The sequence below is a fragment of the Salmo salar genome, chromosome ssa15 (genome assembly GCF_905237065.1).
Source record: "Salmo salar chromosome ssa15, Ssal_v3.1, whole genome shotgun sequence".
NCBI lineage: Eukaryota > Metazoa > Chordata > Actinopteri > Salmoniformes > Salmonidae > Salmo > Salmo salar.
In genome coordinates, this window is record NC_059456.1 from 100,592,248 (window position 1) to 100,610,794 (window position 18,547).

Below are 18,547 nucleotides of genomic sequence, written 5' to 3' on the forward strand. Positions count from 1 at the left end.
TGCTGCTGACGTCACTCACAATGCACTTTTGCAGGCAGGCACGTGTGTTGTGACTGAGTGTGACAGAGAAAATCGTGTTTGTGTCCTTTAGAGGGAAAATGCATGCGTTTTAGCGTTTGAGTCACTTTTCAAAAGTTGCTAAAAGTTCCAAATACATTTTTTAAAGTAGCTAAATTTGTTGCTAGGTGCTGTTTGAAAAAAAAAAGTTGCCAGGGTAGTCTGAAAAGTTTCTAAATCTAGCAACAAAATTGCTAAATTGGCATCACTGATTCGCCAGTCTCCTCTGCATGACGTCCGGGGTGAATGGATACTAGTTCCTTTCACGTCACGAATGACACGTGTATTCAAGATGGCGGCCGCGGCGATGGTAAGTGGGAAGCAATACAATTTTGTTCTTCAAACATCTGGCAGTTTTCACTGTCTACCTTCAACTACAAGCATATTGTTGTGTTATTCTTTATATCCAGGTTTACGTTTTCAAGTGAAATAAAAGGTTATGATTTAACGGTATTTAAATGTGGTGTATTTCTACGTTGTTGGTTTGTCAATGGTGCAGAAGTGCTAGTAGTAGGCTAGTGTTGACGACGCTAACCAGCTAACTTGTCAAATTTGTTTTCAAGCGTAAATCCACAATACAATAATGTTCCTTAGTTCTTACTGTGTATGTTGATCAGAAAGGAAATGTATTTCGGTTACGGTTGACAGTTAACAGTAATACTTGACTTCGTAGCCCTTGGCTTTTGCGTAGCTGGGCTGTTATCTGTCTAGCCAACAACCTACTACAGAAATGTAAGGTTAGTTAACTTGGCTAGTTAATTAGTCTCAATCATAATCTAACATTAGCTACGCATACGCTTTCTTAACGTTGTAGTAACTGGGAATGCAAAGCAGATCGTTTTCATGTGGTAGTTGGCTAGTTCGAGCACCAGAGCCAGTTTAGCTAGCTAACGTTAGCTGGTTAATGCTAACTATGATATGGTTCGCTGGCTAGGTAGAATGTGGCTAGCAACTAGCTAGCTATGCATTTCCGCGTTGATGTGTGTATTATATAAATGTAGCTAAAGGCTATCTCCTTGATGAGTATCTGTGGCGTATTTAGTTGACATTCATATCAAAACAATTTACTAATGATGTCACCTAGCTATTTAGCTAATGTTAACTATTGTGAGTGTGGAGATGGTTTTATTCATTCTTATACAGAGAGGTAGCTAGCTAACTAACACCTGTAGCTGGATAACAAATTCATCATTTGAAGCGAGATAAATAAGATAACTTCGCTCTATATTGGGTTGTTTGGTTTTGTTATTGTTTTTATCAACATGTATCTTTTCAGTGTTTAGACGTTTCACTGCTATCACAGAATGTTCATGCTCGTCCCCAACCCATCCCCATAAATGCAGAATAGTTATGGTCTGATTAGAGTCGTGGTTTTGGAAGTACTCCAGACAGGAAAGGAAAATCCAGCTTGACTGGTGTGACATTTAGTTTTAGTAGAAGACCTCTGTTTGCCTGCTAAATCTTGTGCTCTCTCAATCTGAGTGAAAGGGATTTATATAACCTACACCCATGTGACTTTCCATTACTACTCCCTGTTGCTAATATTTAGGATGTATTGCACAGGGCTGGTTTGCCGGACACAGATTGAGCCTCCTGGAAGAAAAGCACTTTCAATGCAATTTCCCATCTGTACATTTTGTTGTTGTCCAGTACTAGGTTTAACCTGGATCTGGGAACCCTGGCTAAGGTGACCTCCCACCCTAGCTGTAAAATGATGTATTGTTCTAATATTTGTCATGCAGTGTTATTGTAACACCCTTAAGTATACACTAAATAATCCACAAGATCATGTTGAAATATTGTGTTTCTATACCATCAGTGGGCTGTGTAGGCCTATGGTCTAGCCACTAACTGGTTAGATGCGCCATACTGTAGGTCCATGCCAAGTACAGTCTCAAAGTTTTGTGTAAGTGATTGAGTCATTTTGGATTGTGCTTGGTACTGTGCACCAATAAACCTACTACATTTTAATCTGATTACCATCATCTCAGGTTGAAAAATGTGTCTCACCTTACATGGCCCGACGGTGTCTCCACTCTCCATTGATTGCTCAATTTCCAAAGATGCAACTAGTCCGTTTGTGTGTTGCAGGCGACGTGGTTGGCCCTTCTGCTGTTGTCTATGTTGCCTGGAGGAGTCAAGGCCTTTTACGTGCCTGGAGTTGCTCCAATGAACTTCCACCAGAACAGTGCTGTAGAGATTAAGGTAAACTAAGCAGACATGAGTCCTACTCTTAACCTTTTTATGCTTAACAGCATAATACTCTGTTTTTTGGCTGTGTTTGTTTCTGCCTTGGCATTTTATGGATTTATTAAGTTGGCATTGTTTGTTTTTCCAAGTGTGATGTATGTTATCCTAATTTTGATACATGGACAAAAGCCTGTTTAGCGCAAAGGCTATCCAATGCAGGCTGAGGTGGAAACTAGTATTGGTTGTGTAGCCTATTTGCATGCAGTTGGCAGGTCAGGCAGTCAGTCACTCAAATGAATGTGCATATTGATTTCCCCCCCCAGGCTGTGAAGCTGACCAGCTCCAGGACTCAGCTTCCCTATGAATACTACTCCCTGCCCTTCTGTCTGCCTGATAAAGTGGTCTACAAAGCAGAGAACCTGGGTAAGTAAGCATCTCTCTCTGCTCTCCTCTCATGCAGATGTTGTTCCAAGCATCTTGTGTCGCTGTTTGGAAGGTTTACTCTTTGCTTGTGTAACTGTGTTTATTTGCTGATGATTTGTCTTTGTATGTGATTTTTAATAATCTGTTACACCTCAAGGCCCTCACCAGGAAGTCCTACTGACGTGTGTTATTCTGTGTGTGCAGGGGAGGTGTTACGCGGGGACCGTATTGTCAACACCCTTTACTCGGTACTCATGACCCAGGACAAGAAGTGTGAGGTGGTTTGTGCCAAGCTGAAACTCAACGTGCAGCAGAGCAAGCTGGTGGCTGAGCGAATTCAGGAGGAGTACTATGTTCACCTGTGAGTTCCCTTTCCTCATTACTCTTTCTCACCTTTTTAAGAAACAGTCAGCATGCCTGTGAATCATCTCCCATTGGATCAATACAATTAGGCAGCGGATTTATCAGGTAACTGTGTAAAATGCTGCTGTATGGTCCATGTTAATCCTGTCTATAAACTCCCACAGCATTGCAGACAACCTCCCAGTGGCTACGCGGCTGGAGTTCAACCCCAACATAGAGGCAGGGGCTGAGGACAAGGAGGTGGTGAAGGATGTTCAGTTTGAACACGGCTACAGGTTGGGCTTCACTGACAACAACAAGGTACTGAACCTCTTTACAAGGGCCTAACTAAAGGATGGAGAGAGAGCATGGACACATCTGTATGAGATTAGGGGAGTGGAACTCTGAATCCTTCTTGTATCTATTTGACCCCCTACACTTCTCAGATATAAATAAGGGTTTAGTTCTACCTACACAAATACCTGTCCTACAGTCTGTTGTCTCTGCTATAGTTCTACCTACACATATACCTGTCCTACAGTCTGTTCTCTCTGCTATAGTTCTACCTACACATATACCTGTCCTACAGTCTGTTCTCTCTGCTATAGTTCTACCTACACATATACCTGTCCTACAGTCTGTTCTCTCTGCTATAGTTCTACCTACACATATACCTGTCCTACAGTCTGTTCTCTCTGCTATAGTTCTACCTACACATATACCTGTCCTACAGTCTGTTGTCTCTGCTATAGTTCTACCTACACATATACCTGTCCTACAGTCTGTTGTCTCTCTGCTATCGTTCTACCTACACATATACCTGTCCTACAGTCTGTTGTCTCTGCTATCGTTCTACCTACACATATACCTGTCCTACAGTCTGTTGTCTCTCTGCTATAGTTCTACCTACACAAACACCTGTCCTACAGTCTGTCTCTCTTCTACAGTTCTACCTACACAAATACCTGTCCTACAGTCTGTTGTCTCTCTGCTATAGTTCTACCTACACATATACCTGTCCTACAGTCTGTTGTCTCTCTGCTATAGTTCTACCTACACATATACCTGTCCTACAGTCTGTTGTCTCTGCTATCGTTCTACCTACACATATACCTGTCCTACAGTCTGTTGTCTCTCTGCTATCGTTCTACCTACGCATATACCTGTCCTACAGTCTGTTGTCTCTCTGCTATCGTTCTACCTACACAAATACCTGTCCTACAGTCTGTTGTCTCTCTGCTATCGTTCTACCTACACATATACCTGTCCTACAGTCTGTTGTCTCTCTGCTATCGTTCTACCTACACATATACCTGTCCTACAGTCTGTTGTCTCTCTGCTATAGTTCTACCTACACATATACCTGTCCTACAGTCTGTTGTCTCTCTGCTATAGTTCTACCTACACATATACCTGTCCAACAGTCTCTCTCTGCTATAGTTCTACCTACACAACTACCTGTCCTACAGTCTGTTGTCTCTCTGCTATAGTTCTACCTACACAACTACCTGTCCTACAGTCTCTCTGCTATAGTTCTACCTACACAACGACCTGTCCTACAGTCTCGCTGCTATAGTTCTACCTACACAACTACCTGTCCTACAGTCTGTTGTCTCTCTGCTATAGTTCTACCTACACAACTACCTGTCCTACAGTCTCTCTCTGCTATAGTTCTACCTACACAACTACCTGTCCTACAGTCTCTCTCTGCTATAGTTCTACCTACACAAACACCTGTCCTACAGTCTCTCTCTGCTATAGTTCTACCTACACAACTACCTGTCCTACAGTCTCTCTCTGCTATAGTTCTACCTACACAACTACCTGTCCTACAGTCTCTCTCTGCTATAGTTCTACCTACACACCTACCTGTCCTACAGTCTGTTGTTTCTCTGCTATAGTTCTACCTACACAATTACCTGTCCTTTAGTCTCTCTGCTATAGTTCAACCTACACAAGCACCTGTCCTACAGTCTGTCTCTCTGCTATAGTTCTACCTACACAAACACCTGTCCTACAGTCTCTCTCTGCTATAGTTCTACCTACACAACCACCTGTCCTACAGTCTCTCTCTGCTATAGTTCTACCTACACAACCACCTGTCCTACAGTCTGTTGTCTCTGCTATAGTTCTACCTACACAATAACCTGTCCTACAGTCTGTTGTCTCTGCTATAGTTCTACCTACACAACTACCTGTCCTACAGTCTGTTGTCTCTGCTATAGTTCTACCTACACAACCACCTGTCCTACAGTCTGTTGTCTCTGCTATAGTTCTACCTACACAACCACCTGTCCTTCATCATCTACTACCACAAGGAGAAGCTGGAGGAGGGGGAAGAGCACAACTACAGAGTTGTACGTTTTGAGGTGGTTCCCCAGAGTGTCAAGGTGGAGGGTAAGTTACACAGGATCCTTTCTGAGGTACGAACGGGTTATTTGAGCCCAATAAACACAGTGACAAGCATTCAAAAATACAGGAGTGGAGGTTGCTGAGGGGAGGACGGCTTATAATAAGGTCTGGAACGGCACGAATGGAAACCATGTGTTTGATGTTGATACTATTCCGCATCCAGCCATTGCCCCTCCCAAATTAAGGTGAACACAACCTCCTGTGAAATGCAGTGTGTGTTTCTATCCTTCCCCTTCTATATGTTAATTTTCTCTGTATGGATCCCTCTACAGACCTAAAGGCGGCTGATAAGGGGGCATGTGCCCTGCCCGAGGCCACTAACTCAGCTCCTCAGGAGATTGACCCCTCTAAGGACAATGAGGTTCTCTTCACCTACTCCGTCCACTGGGAGGTAAGTGGCACAGCCCTTCTCTTTACGTTCAATCTTTAGGTTTTTAACAACGGCAAAGATTTAAATGTTCCTCAGTAAAATGTGAAACGTTGTGATGCACTTTCAATAGAATGTGACTTGACTTAGCTGGCTACGTTGTTGTTAATGGACCTCTTCACTGAGGAATGTGGTCATTTGGTTTTGTTAAATCTATTTTTCTTTGTTTGCTACGCTCCTTGATTGTGTAATTGCTTGTCTTGTAATGCAAGGTTCTCTAGATAAAGAGACCGTGGTCTCGTTAGGACTCCCCTTCCTATAGAAACGGACCCCGTTTGTCTGTCCTGTAGGAGAGCCAGGTGAAGTGGGCATCTCGCTGGGACACCTACCTGACCATGAGTGACGTGCAGATCCACTGGTTCTCCATCGTTAACTCCGTGGTGGTGGTCTTCTTCCTCTCTGGGATCCTCAGTATGATCATCATCAGGACCCTGAGGAAGGACATCGCCAACTACAACAGAGAGGATGACATAGTAGGAGACAACACTCACTCTGCTAAATATGACATGGCTTTGGCATCACTTTGTGTCTGTAGCTGCAGAGAGAGAGACTCAGTTAAATAAGTGTGAGACTACAGAGATTTCAAAATGCGACATGTTGTGTTCACCCTCTCCAGAAGAGTATTTTGATTCTTCATGTTGTGAATGAATGTGGGTAGTGTCTGTAAAATACCAATGTCTGTCTTCGTTAGGAGGACACCATGGAAGAGTCAGGCTGGAAGAATGTCCATGGTGACGTGTTCAGACCTCCACAGTATCCCATGATCCTCAGCTCTCTGCTGGGCTCAGGCATACAGCTCTTCTGCATGATCCTCATCGTTATCTGTGAGTGTGCTGTAAACGGGACTCCTAAAACCTCTTCAAAAGTACTCTATCTACCAACTGGCATTTTCATCAAGGACATGTATTGTAATGTCTGGATATGGGCCACCCATCATAACTGGAGATGAAAGCGTGGTAGTGTTTGTCTCTGTGAAATGGGGCTGAAGCTGCTGTGTTATCTGTCCTGTAGTTGTGGCCATGTTGGGGATGCTGTCTCCTTCCAGTAGAGGGGCGCTGATGACCACTTCCTGCTTCCTGTTTATGTTCATGGGGTAAGACACGAGAGAGTCGCCCTCCTTATTTCTCTCGCCCAATCCCAAATGGACCCCTAAGCACTTGTGGACGTTTTGATAAGTATCAGCAATATGGGGGAATTCCCCCTAGCTTGTCAGAGAGTGTGATTTTATATATTGCTAACACCTATCAAATCCTCTCAGATATCCACACAGAAATTTGGTGTAGTATAGGGCTTAGGGGTGCATTTGGGATTGGGCCTCTGGCTGTGGTCTGTCTGTCTGCTGTCTATACGCTGTGGGACAGCCATCCGTATGACTGTTTTCTCTTCCAGTGTGTTCGGTGGATACTTTGCTGGCAGACTCTACCGCACGCTGAAAGGTCATCGGTGGAAGAAGGGAGCTTTCTGTGTGAGTACTACAAATGGACACTATCAATGGCTAATGCTGTATGTTTAACTTAAACTTAGTGTCCTGTTGCCTACTGTTCATGTGGGACTGTTTCTCCTCCGCTCTGCCTGCAGACGGCCACTCTGTACCCCGCCGTGGTCTTCTGCATCTGCTTCGTCCTCAACTGTTTCATCTGGGGAGAGCACTCGTCTGGGGCCGTGAGCTAGCTAGTCACCTACATACAGGCCCACTGTATATCAACACATTCACTATATATATATATATGGGCCCACTGTATATCAACACATTCACTATATATAGGGCCCACTGTATATCAACAACACATTTACTCACCGTCATAACTAGGACAGGTGTTTGTCTACTTCACAGCATAGTAAGGACTATATCTCTTAGTTGAACTAGGACTGATGTTTTGTGTTGACATCAATCACACCATCTCCCCCTCTCTCCTCAGGTCCCCTTCACCACCATGCTGGCTCTACTCTGCATGTGGTTTGGTATCTCCATGCCGCTGGTCTACTTGGGCTACTACTTTGGCTTTCGCAAGCAGCCGTACGACAACCCTGTCCGCACCAATCAGATCCCTCGCCAGGTGCCTGAGCAGCGCTGGTACATGAACAAGTTTGTGGGGTGAGTGTACTTGTCAAGCCTGCCTACTGCTCTGCTCTGGGGCAGTGGTTCCTAAACTTGTTAAAGTTCCGTACCCCTTCAAACATTCAACCTCCAGCTGCGTACCCCCTCTAGCACCAGGGTCAGCGCACTCTCAAATGTTGTTTTTTGCCATCATTGTAAGCCTGCCACACACACACTATACGATACATTTATTAAACATAAGAATGAGTGAGTTTTTGTCACAACCCGGCTCGTGGGAAGTGACAGAGCTCTTAAAGGACCAGGGCACTAATAATAATATAATAATAATAATCAATCATTTTGCTCTTTATTTAGCTATCTTACATATAAAACCTTATTTGTTCGTCAAAAATTGTGAATAACTCACCACAGGTTAATGAGAAGGGTGTGCTTGAAAGGATGCACACAACTCTGCAATGTTGGGTTGTATTGGAGAGAGTCTCAGTCTTAAATCATTTTCCACACACAGTCTGTGTCTGTATTTAGTTTTCATGCTAGTGAGGGCCAAGAATCCACTCCCACATAGGTACGTGGTTGCAATCAGTGCCTTAACAGCACGATTTGCCAAGGCAGGATACTGAGCGTAGTCCAATCCAGAAATCTGGCAGTGGCTTCTGATTAAATAAGATTTTCACAGAACCGCTTGTTGGAATTTCAATGAGGCTGTCTTGTTCAGATATCGGTAAGTGGACTGGAGGCAAGGGCATGAAAAGGATAACGAATCCAGTTTGTGTCTTCCGTTTCAGGAAAGTACCCTGTGTAATTGCGCACTCAGCTCACTCAGGTGCTTCGCTATATCACATTTGGCAGTTCATTTGCACACAAAAAAACCATATGGAAAGACCTGTGTGTTGTCTTTGTTAATGCAGAGAGAAGAGCTCTAACTCTGCTTAATCATAGCCTGAATTTTGTCCCGCACATTGAATATAAACCCAGCAAAAAAATAAATGTCCCTTTTTCAGGACCCTGTCTTTCAAAGATAATTCGTAAAAATACAAATATCTTCATTGTAAAGGGTTTAAACACTGTTTCCCATGCTTGTTCAATGGACCATAAACAATTAAAGAACATGCACCTGTGGAACAGTTGAGACACTAACAGCTTACAGGCGGTAGGCAATTAAGGTCACAGTTATGAAAACTTAGGACACTAAAGAGGCCTTTCTACTGACTCTGAAAAACACCAAAAGAAAGATGCCCAGGGTCACTGCTCATCTGCGTGAACGTGCCTTAGGCATGCTGCAAGGAGGCATGAGGACACAGATGTGGCCAGGGCAATAAATTGCAATCTCTACTGTGAGATGCCTAAGACAGCGCTACAGGGAGACAGGACGGACAGCTGATTGTCCACGCAGTGGCAGACCACGTGTAACAACAGCTGCACAGGATCGGTACATCCGAACATCACACCTGCGGGACAGGTACAGGATGGCAACAACTGCCCGAGTTACACCAGGAACGTACAATCCCTCCATCAGTGCTCAGACTGTCCGCAATAGGCTGAGAGAGGCTGGACTGAGGGCTTGTAGGCCTGTTGAAAGGCAGGTCCTCACCAGACGTCACCGAAAACGTCGCCTATGGGCACAAACCCACCATCGCTGGACCAGACAGGACTGGCAAAAAGTGTTGACTGACGAGTTGCGGTTTTGTCTCACCGGGGGTGATGGTCAGATTCGCGTTTATCGTTGAAGGAATGAGCGTCACACCGAAGCCTGTACTCTGGAGCAGGATTGATTTGGAGGTCGAGGGTCCGTCATGATCTGGGGCGGTGTGTCACAGCATCATCGGACTGACCTTGTTGTCATTGCAGGCAATCTCAACGCTGTGCGTTACAGGGAAGACCTCCTCCTCCCTCATGTGGTACCCTTCCTGCAGGCTCATCCTGACATGACCCTCCAGCATGACAATGCCACCAGCCATACTGCTCGTTCTATGTGTGATTTCCTGCAAGACAGGAATGTCAGTGTTCTGCCATGGCCAGCGAAGAGCCCTGGATCTCAATCCCATTGAGCACGTCTGGGACCTGTTGCATCGGCGGGTGAGGGCTAGGGCCATTCCCCCCCAGAAATGTCTGGGAACTTGCAAGTGCCTTGGTGGAAGACTGGGGTAACATCTCACACCAATAACTGGCAAATCTGGTGCAGTCCATGAGGAGGAGATGCACTGCAGTACTTAATGCAGCTGGTGGCCACACCAGATACTGACTGTTACTTTTGATTTTGCCCCCCCCTTGTTCAGGGACACATTCCATTTCTGTTAGTCACATGTCTGTGTAACTTGTAACTGTTTGTCTCAGTTGTTGAATCTCGTGTTTATACAAATATTTACACATGTTAAGTTTGCTGAAAATAAACGCAGTTGACAATGAGAGGACGTTGTCTTTTTTTGCGGAGTTTAGTTGCGGAGAGTCCCTGTAATCCTAGATTCAGGTGAGAAAAAACATCACCCAGGTTGGCCAGTCGTGTGAGAAACTTGTCATCATGCAAGCAGTCAGACAAGTGAAAATTATGGTCAGTAAAGACAACTTTAAGCTCGTCTCTCAATGAACAAAAAAAAAAAGTGTCAATACTTTGCCCCTTGATAACCAGCGCACTTCTGTATGTTGTAAAAACGTTACATGGTCACTGTCCATATCATTGCATAGTGCAGACAATACGCGAGAGTTCAGGGGCCTTGCTTTAACAAAGTTGACCATTTTCACTGTAGTGTCCAAAACGTCTTTCAAGCTGTCAGGCATTCCCTTGGCAGCAAGAGCCTCTCGGTGGATGCTGCAGTGTACCCAAGTGGTGTCGGGATGAACTGCTTGCAAGCGCGTTACCACTCCACTATGTCTTCCTGTCATGGCTTTTGTGCCATCAGTACAGATACCAACACGTCTTGACCACCAAGTCCATTTGATGTCACAAAGCTGTCCAGTGCTTTAAAAATATCCTCTCCTGTTGTCCTGGTTTCCAGTGGTTTGCAGAAGTGGATGTCTTCCTTAATTGACCCCCCATAAAGGTAAAGACATATACCAGGAGCTGTGCCCGGCCCGCCACGTCTGTTGACTCATCCAGCTGTAACGCATAGAATTCACTGGCTTGTATGCGAAGCAGTAATTGTTTCAAAACATCTCCTGCCATGTCACTGATGCGTCGTGAAACGGTGTTGGATGAAGTCATTGTCTGTATAGTTTTTTTGGCCTTTTCCCCCAGCATTGTCCCAGCCATATCCGCAGCAGCAGGAAGAATTAAGTCCTCCACAATAGTACGGGGCTTGCCTGTCCTAGCCACTCGGTAGCTCATCATATAAGACCCTTCTAGCCCATTCTTATTAATGGTATCTGTTGCTTTTATACATGTCTTACTACTCGAAAGTCGTCTTTATTCTCTCAAACTTTGGCTTATTTTTCAATTTGTCATGTTTCTAAATGTCTGTGAAAGAGTGAAGGTTTCCCACGAGAGGTTAATGTGATTGGATGTTAATTATTTGACTAGGCTACCTGTATTTGACATTGTTATTTCGCTTAACACTAGATGGTTTCATTTTATTTTTGGCAGTGAAACGAGGCTACTCAGGCGAGGGGACCTCACCCAGATGTATAGCCCCGTTGGAAAATATAAATGGACTGTTTGAAAATGCGAAGAAAAATATTTGTGTTTTTTTTAATGTGAATCACATTTTTATTTGGCATACCTCAGTTTGGGAATACCTGCTGGGGAGCAAAACGTTTCCTCATATCCAGTCACACAACTTGTCATCAAATCACTGTTAATCCTAATGCAGTGTCATAACATTTTCTCTTTCCAAAGCATCCTGATGGCTGGGATTCTACCGTTTGGTGCCATGTTCATCGAGCTCTTCTTCATCTTCAGTGTGAGTAGAAGTCCTTTCCTGTTCTATTATAGCCTGTTGGAATAGGAGCAGGAGGAACTGTCGTTGGTGAAGATCTTGTTTATTACAAGTTACAACAGGGAGACGCCAGTAGGGATGGATGCATTTAATCAGATATCCCAACGGACTTTAGTATAAACACTTAGACGTTTTCATTTTGTTCCATTCATTTTTTTTAGGCCTATTTTCACAATGGAAAAAGCTTTTTTTTTTTTTATACATTTTTAATTTTCCATGTTACATGCAAGGATATACCATGACATTCTAAATAATTTAATAAAACAACAACTTTAGAATGTAGTTTTTATGTACGGGGCGTTGAGATGCCTTAATGTCACATGGTCTTGACACATGACCCACTATCTGCTGTGGTGGCTTTTTGCTTCACTCTGATTGGTCAAGAGTAGAGCAAAAAAATATAGTTATTTCTTACTTTTTTGGGCATTTCGACTAGCTGATATTATTCGAAAAGCCACAACTGTTCTGTAAACACCAAACAGAAAAGCAGTGCCAGCCAGCTGCTACAGTCTGTTATTATGGTCTCTGTTTTGAGACCACATTGTGTCTCGTCTTTTCTCGGCGTCGGATGCTTTGCACCGTGCCTAAGAACAGCCCTTAGCCGTGGTATATTGGCCATATACCACACCCCCTCGTGCCTTATTGCTTAATCGAAACCTGGGCTTCCTACTGTACTCTTAACATTACTGTCCTTTCATTGAAGAATATCCTCAACTATGTCGCGCTCGTCAGAACTTCCTTAATTCGCTAGTAGGGAAGAAGTTGTGCACTCACTATTAGTAAGGGGAGACCGGGGGAAGTTGTAACGTTCAGAATTTTGCTCTATTTTAGACCTGTTTGGGTTAGTGATCATTTGTACAGTTGTCTCTCTATTTGTCCTCAGCAGGGATTTTTTTCTTTACCATTCTGAATGTCTAGAACGGCCCAGTATTGGTCACAGAAATGTTTAAAAAATCTGTTCGGAGTCTAACCCGTGTCCCTGCCGTCCGCGTTGGGAGTCTAACCCGTGTCCCTGCCGTCCGCGTTGGGAGTCTAACCCGTGTCCCTGCCGTCCGCGTTGGGAGTCTAACCCGTGTCCCTGCCGTCCGGAGTCTAACCCGTGTCCCTGCCGTCCGGAGTCTAACCCGTGTCCCTGCCGTCCGGAGTCTAACCCGTGTCCCTGCCGTCCGCGGCACCGGTCTACGAGGTGTTGTCTGACAGTAAATCATCTCTCTGCAGGCCATCTGGGAGAACCAGTTCTACTACCTGTTTGGTTTCCTCTTCCTGGTGTTCATCATCCTGGTGGTGTCCTGCTCCCAGATTAGTATCGTCATGGTCTACTTCCAGCTCTGTGCAGAGGTGAGGCGGGGCCCTGGTGTGTGTGTGTGTGTGGTGGGGCATTGAGTGTGAACAGAAGTTCAGGGATATTCAGATATTAAGTTCTCAACCACAGTAGAACTTGGAGACGGGAGGTCTAGTAGTATGATTGAGTTGTGATGTCACAGATATACCCAACTGTGTGGTCGGTCTCCTGCAGGACTACCGGTGGTGGTGGAGGACCTTCCTGGTATCAGGGGGCTCAGCCTTCTACGTCCTTGTTTACGCTATTTTCTACTTTGTCAACAAGGTAACCGTCGAAGACGTTTTGAGATGAACTTTGAATGCTTTGATTGGCTGGTAACTGTCTTACAACAAGTTGACGTTGTGTTTCTCTCTTCCAGCTGGACATTGTGGAGTTTATCCCTTCCCTGTTGTACTTTGGCTACACGGCTCTCATGGTCCTGTCCTTCTGGCTCCTTACAGGGACAATCGGCTTTTACGCAGCATACATGTTCATACGGAAGATCTATGCTGCCGTCAAAATCGACTGAGTTTTTCAGCTGGGTTTTTTTGCCACATTATTTTTCATTTTTTACATTTTATTCTTTATGTCCAGCAAGCACTGGCTTGTGTGTGTAAGGACGCGTCAGGTGGTGTTTGTGGAACAGTGACCCCCCCCCCAATAGGCATGGACAGACGACAGTAAGATGGCGCAGCCTGCAAACTCAACGATCTTCCTCCCTCTGTTATTGGACGTCCAGAGACAGAGATTTCCTCTTGGACAGTCTGTTTTCTACTGTTTCACCTTGTACACACATGGGCCAAAGCATGTCAAATGAAACAGTCTCTGTATGTTTTACTCTCTGCTTTTGGAGTTGGCCAAGCCTGGGTTCCACAGGAGGACTGGTTCAGAATTTAACTTTGTTTTAAAATCAGTAAGATATTTTAGTCGGACTTCTTTTACACACACTCTCTCTCTCTTTGTAAAGTTAGTTTATTTATCTTTATTCCAGATATGTTTATGATCAGAGGATGGTTCGGAGGTCACACTTGTAACGTTGCTAATAAGTATTATTATTTTTGTCAGAAAATATGCTGGGAAATGGAAATCTAACATTGGAACAGGCATGGATATTAAAATATTCTGATATTTTTACTGAAATGTGACCATTTCAGCCACAACTAAAATCATAATCTCAATTTGTCTCCCTGAAAACAATTCTCTCACATGAAGGTAACAGATTGTCTAAAATGTATCTTTAAAGCGACCAGATTTCAATGCGGAGAAGCATAAATTAATTTTCTCTATAAATACTACTTACATGAAAGAATGTGGCAGGGAAGCCACTTTGGCTTAAGATGGTTAAAATATGAAATGTTACGGAACGAAAGTAAATTTTGATGAAAAGTAGTATTCCTCATCTTCAAATCACCTATATAATTTCTGGGCTTTAACCTAGGAGTAACAATGTGTTTAAAATGGTTGGACACATTGCCTAGTAATGCAATGTAAACAGCTCCATGGTCCCATTGAACTATGCATTTTTTTGGAAAAGGATAAGACTGTTCTTTGGTTTCATAAAGGTCATGTTAAATGTTTTGAGTTGAACACAGTTTAGTGTCGGTGAGACACTGCTAATCTAACAAGTTATCTATCGTTGTCGGTCATCCCAGAGCATCAATGTCTTCTAGCCTTAAACATGATTCTGTCATTGAGCATCGAAGTGGAGTACAGTTGTTTTCCATCAGCTTCTGGAGTACAGTTGTTTTCCATCAGCTTCTGGACTACAGTTGTTTTCCATCAGCTTCTGGAGTACAGTTGTTTTCCATCAACTTCTGGAGTACAGTTTTCCCATAAACCACGAGACAAGTCAGTGCCGTGTAAGATCGACAATGTGGTTTAGATTGTCGATAGGTTCAAGAAGGTACTAGATGTCAGCCCTATTGCATTAATGGGCAGATCCTTCACTGGGTTTTACTCTGTTACCCAGTTACAATTCCCCACCAGTGGTTCTCGTCGTCTTGTAGATGGAGTTCCTCTGACTGTGGAGTCTGAAATGCAGAACATCCTGTACGCTATAACACGGGACCTACATAACTGAATGAAAGTTGGGTGAATGGGATTCATAGTATTCAAAACCTTTATATCATGGGCATATTTTACTCCCATTTACTTTATTCTATGGGCCAGTTCCACAGACCCAGATTAAGCCTGGTCCTGGATTAAACATAATTCTCTATGGAGAATTGCCATTGAAAGGTCATTTTTAGTCCAGGAATAGGTATAATTTAGGTCCAGGAAACTGGGTCTTTAAGTTTGAGAGCTGAGCTTTCAGGAATGCGACCTTTAGGTCAACGTTATTACCCTGCCAGTTGTTCCTTGATAAAGAGCATAGAAACCAACCATACAACAGTCTGGTGGAGGTCTTACCCAGCAGATGGTGTTGGGATAGAGCTGCACTGGAAGAGAGGGGGGGAATTACTCCATTCACCATTGGTGAATGGTAATGTAATGAATCATACTTCTCACTTTAACCTTTCTCACTTTGTCTCTCTCATTCTCTGCCCTCACACACGTTCACCTCCACAGTCAGTATTGCATCAATCTTTTTCTTCCCTCTGTAAAGCCTTGTTCACACTGCAGGTCTTAATGCTCTAATCAGTTTTGTTTTTTCCAACAGCAACATGCTGTTTGTTGTCCGAACAGCAAGTTACAAATGACCAAATCAGATGTGTTGAGGGCAATTGAGGGCAAATGAATAAGCCATGGCTGGGAAGGTGGTTTGGTATGTGGCTTGAAATATCAGATTCCATGTACTTTTTGGCTGTTCAGACTGCAGGAAAAATAACAAGATTTGAATTGGATATGCAAATAAATAGTATTTGAATCACTTCAAACTGCCAGTGTGAACAGGGCTTTAGTGTCAAAGTGTTCCTGAGCTGCCAGCTCTCACTGCTCTCTGATTCAGAGACAGACAGACTTCCTCACCTGGGCCCAACAAACAGATTTCAGGAGAGATTTTCTGCAGATGTACATTTGACTGACCGGAGCCGTGTATGTATGTGTGTGAATGAGTGTTGACTGTGTAAATACAACACTTTGTATTGCTGCGTTTTGCTGTAGTGGGGGCTCTGACTATATAAATATCACATCATTGTTTTAGCCTAAAGCATGATTTTTAAGAACCTGTTTCTTGTCCCCTTTTCTTTACAGAATGCCCAGTGATATAATGTATGAAACTAATAAAGTACTGATATGATGTTGGAATTTGAATACGTCTCCTTTATGTAGGCTATTATTGACAGAAATGTTTGATCGGCAGGGATTGTGTGTAATTTTCATATAAAGCCAAAGTAATGCTTTGTGGAGTTCCATTGTCCTGTTGGCTCTGTCTTATTTTTTATAATGAATAAAACGTAACAATTTTGACTGAGTTACAGTTCATATAATGAAATCAGTCAATTTAAATACATTCATTAGGCACTAATCCTATTGATTTCACATGACTGGGAATATAGATATGCTTCTGTTGGTGACAGATACGTTAAATAAAAAAAAGTAGGGGCAAGGGTCAGAAAACCAGTCAGTATCTGGTGTGACCATTTGCCTCATGCAGCATGACTGACATGTCCCTCGCATAGGTTTGATCAGGCTGTTAATTGTTGTGTCCCACTCCTCTTCGATGTCTGTGTGAAGTTCCTGGATATTGTCTGGAAGTGGAACAACCTCAGCAATGCAAAAGGAGTTGATTGTTGACTTCAGGAAGTAGTGGAGGAAACATGCCCTGATCCACAGGACTGCAGTAGAGAGTCAGCAGTTTTAAGTTCCTCAGCATCCAATTCACAAAGGACTTAACATGGGACTAAATAACACCACCAGCACTCTGGTCAAGAGGGCGCGACAGCGTTTCTACTTCCTAAAGGCGGCTGAAGAAATTCAGCATGCCGCCCCCGAGTCCTCAAATACTACCGCTGCACCATCTCCAGTGTCCTGACCAGTTGCATCACGGCCTGCTATGGGAATTTCTCCGTCCACGACCGCAAGGCCCTCCAGCAGGTGGTGAAAACGACCCAGTACATTACTGGGACCGTGCTCCAACCCATCCAGTACATCACTGGGACCGTGCTCCAACCCATCCAGGACATCACTGGGACCGTGCTCCAACCCATCCAGGACATCACTGGGACCGTGCTCCAACCCATCCAGGACATCACTGGGACCGTGCTCCAACCCATCCAGGACATCACTGGGACCGTGCTCCAACCCATCCAGGACATCACTGGGACCGTGCTCCAACCCATCCAGGACATCACTGGGACCGTGCTCCAACCCATCCAGGACATCACTGGGACCGTGCTCCAACCCATCCAGGACATCACTGGGACCGTGCTCCAACCCATCCAGTACATCACTGGGACCGTGCTCCAACCCATCCAGGACATCACTGGGACCGTGCTCCAACCCATCCAGGACATCACTGGGACCGTGCTCCAACCCAAGTTTCTATCTACATGCCATCAGACCGCTGGAACACTTGAACTGACCACCTGCACTGACTCACTCTCTCACACACACACACACACACACACACACACACACACACACACACACACACACTCTGCTACCAGACTCTTATTCTGATTGCTAAATACTGTACAATTTAAACATTTGACCTCCAATCCCCCCCCTTCCCCAAAACATGTGTAAATATTAGACTATAAATTGTGCCTTCCTGTATTTTAATTAAGCTAAAACATTTATTCTATTCTACTGAGACATTTACTTTATGTTCATATTCTTATCTTTAATTATTTATTATTATTGTTGTTGCAAGGGAGTATTTCATTAGACGGTGTATCCAAAACGATTAATAAAACTTGAGGGGTATAGATCATATTACACATTGTCCTCATCTGTATGTTGTGGGTCTTGAGGGGTAGAGATCAGATTACACATTGTCCTCATCTGTATGTTGTGGGTCTTGAGGGGTATAGATCAGATTACACATTGTCCTCATCTGTATGTTGTGGGTCTTGAGGGTAGAGATCAGATTACACATTGTCCTCATCTGTATGTTGTGGGTCTTGAGGGGTAGAGATCAGATTACACATTGTCCTCATCTGTATGTTGTGGGTCTTGAGGGGTAGAGATCAGATTACACATTGTCCTCATCTGTATGTTGTGGGTCTTGAGTTCCTCATCTGTATGTTGTGGGTCTTGAGGGGTAGAGATCAGATTACACATTGTCCTCATCTGTATGTTGTGGGTCTTGAGGGGTAGAGATCAGATTACACATTGTGGGATCATAGTACGCTACCCTCATACACATTTAACAACCTTGTGGCTGCCCAGCAAAAATCTTAAAAAGCATATTTGAGTTTCTATTTTTTGAGTTATAGCACAGTCTG

The 18,547-nt window shown here is 43.9% G+C and overlaps 1 protein-coding gene and 1 long non-coding RNA gene across 2 annotated transcripts; one reads left to right on the plus strand and one right to left on the minus strand.

The window, feature by feature from the left end:
- The first annotated feature begins 239 nt into the window (after window positions 1-239).
- Window positions 240-16,406, plus strand: LOC106572828 (transmembrane 9 superfamily member 4). Its single transcript, XM_014147334.2, has 17 exons — window positions 240-367; window positions 2,149-2,262; window positions 2,571-2,670; window positions 2,875-3,031; window positions 3,198-3,333; window positions 5,286-5,409; window positions 5,697-5,815; window positions 6,142-6,324; window positions 6,543-6,675; window positions 6,863-6,944; window positions 7,241-7,316; window positions 7,430-7,513; window positions 7,771-7,946; window positions 11,740-11,803; window positions 13,058-13,177; window positions 13,356-13,445; window positions 13,540-16,406. The coding sequence occupies exons 1-17, from the start codon at window positions 332-334 to the stop codon at window positions 13,687-13,689; spliced, it is 1,944 nt and encodes a 647-aa protein (XP_014002809.1). The 5' UTR covers window positions 240-331; the 3' UTR covers window positions 13,690-16,406.
- On the minus strand, window positions 4,257-4,720 carry LOC123727365 (uncharacterized). The gene is made up of 2 exons (XR_006759346.1): window positions 4,607-4,720; window positions 4,257-4,425 (listed from the first exon to the last, which is right to left on the minus strand). It is a non-coding gene; the product is annotated as an uncharacterized lncRNA (long non-coding RNA).
- Window positions 16,407-18,547: the final 2,141 nt, after the last annotated feature.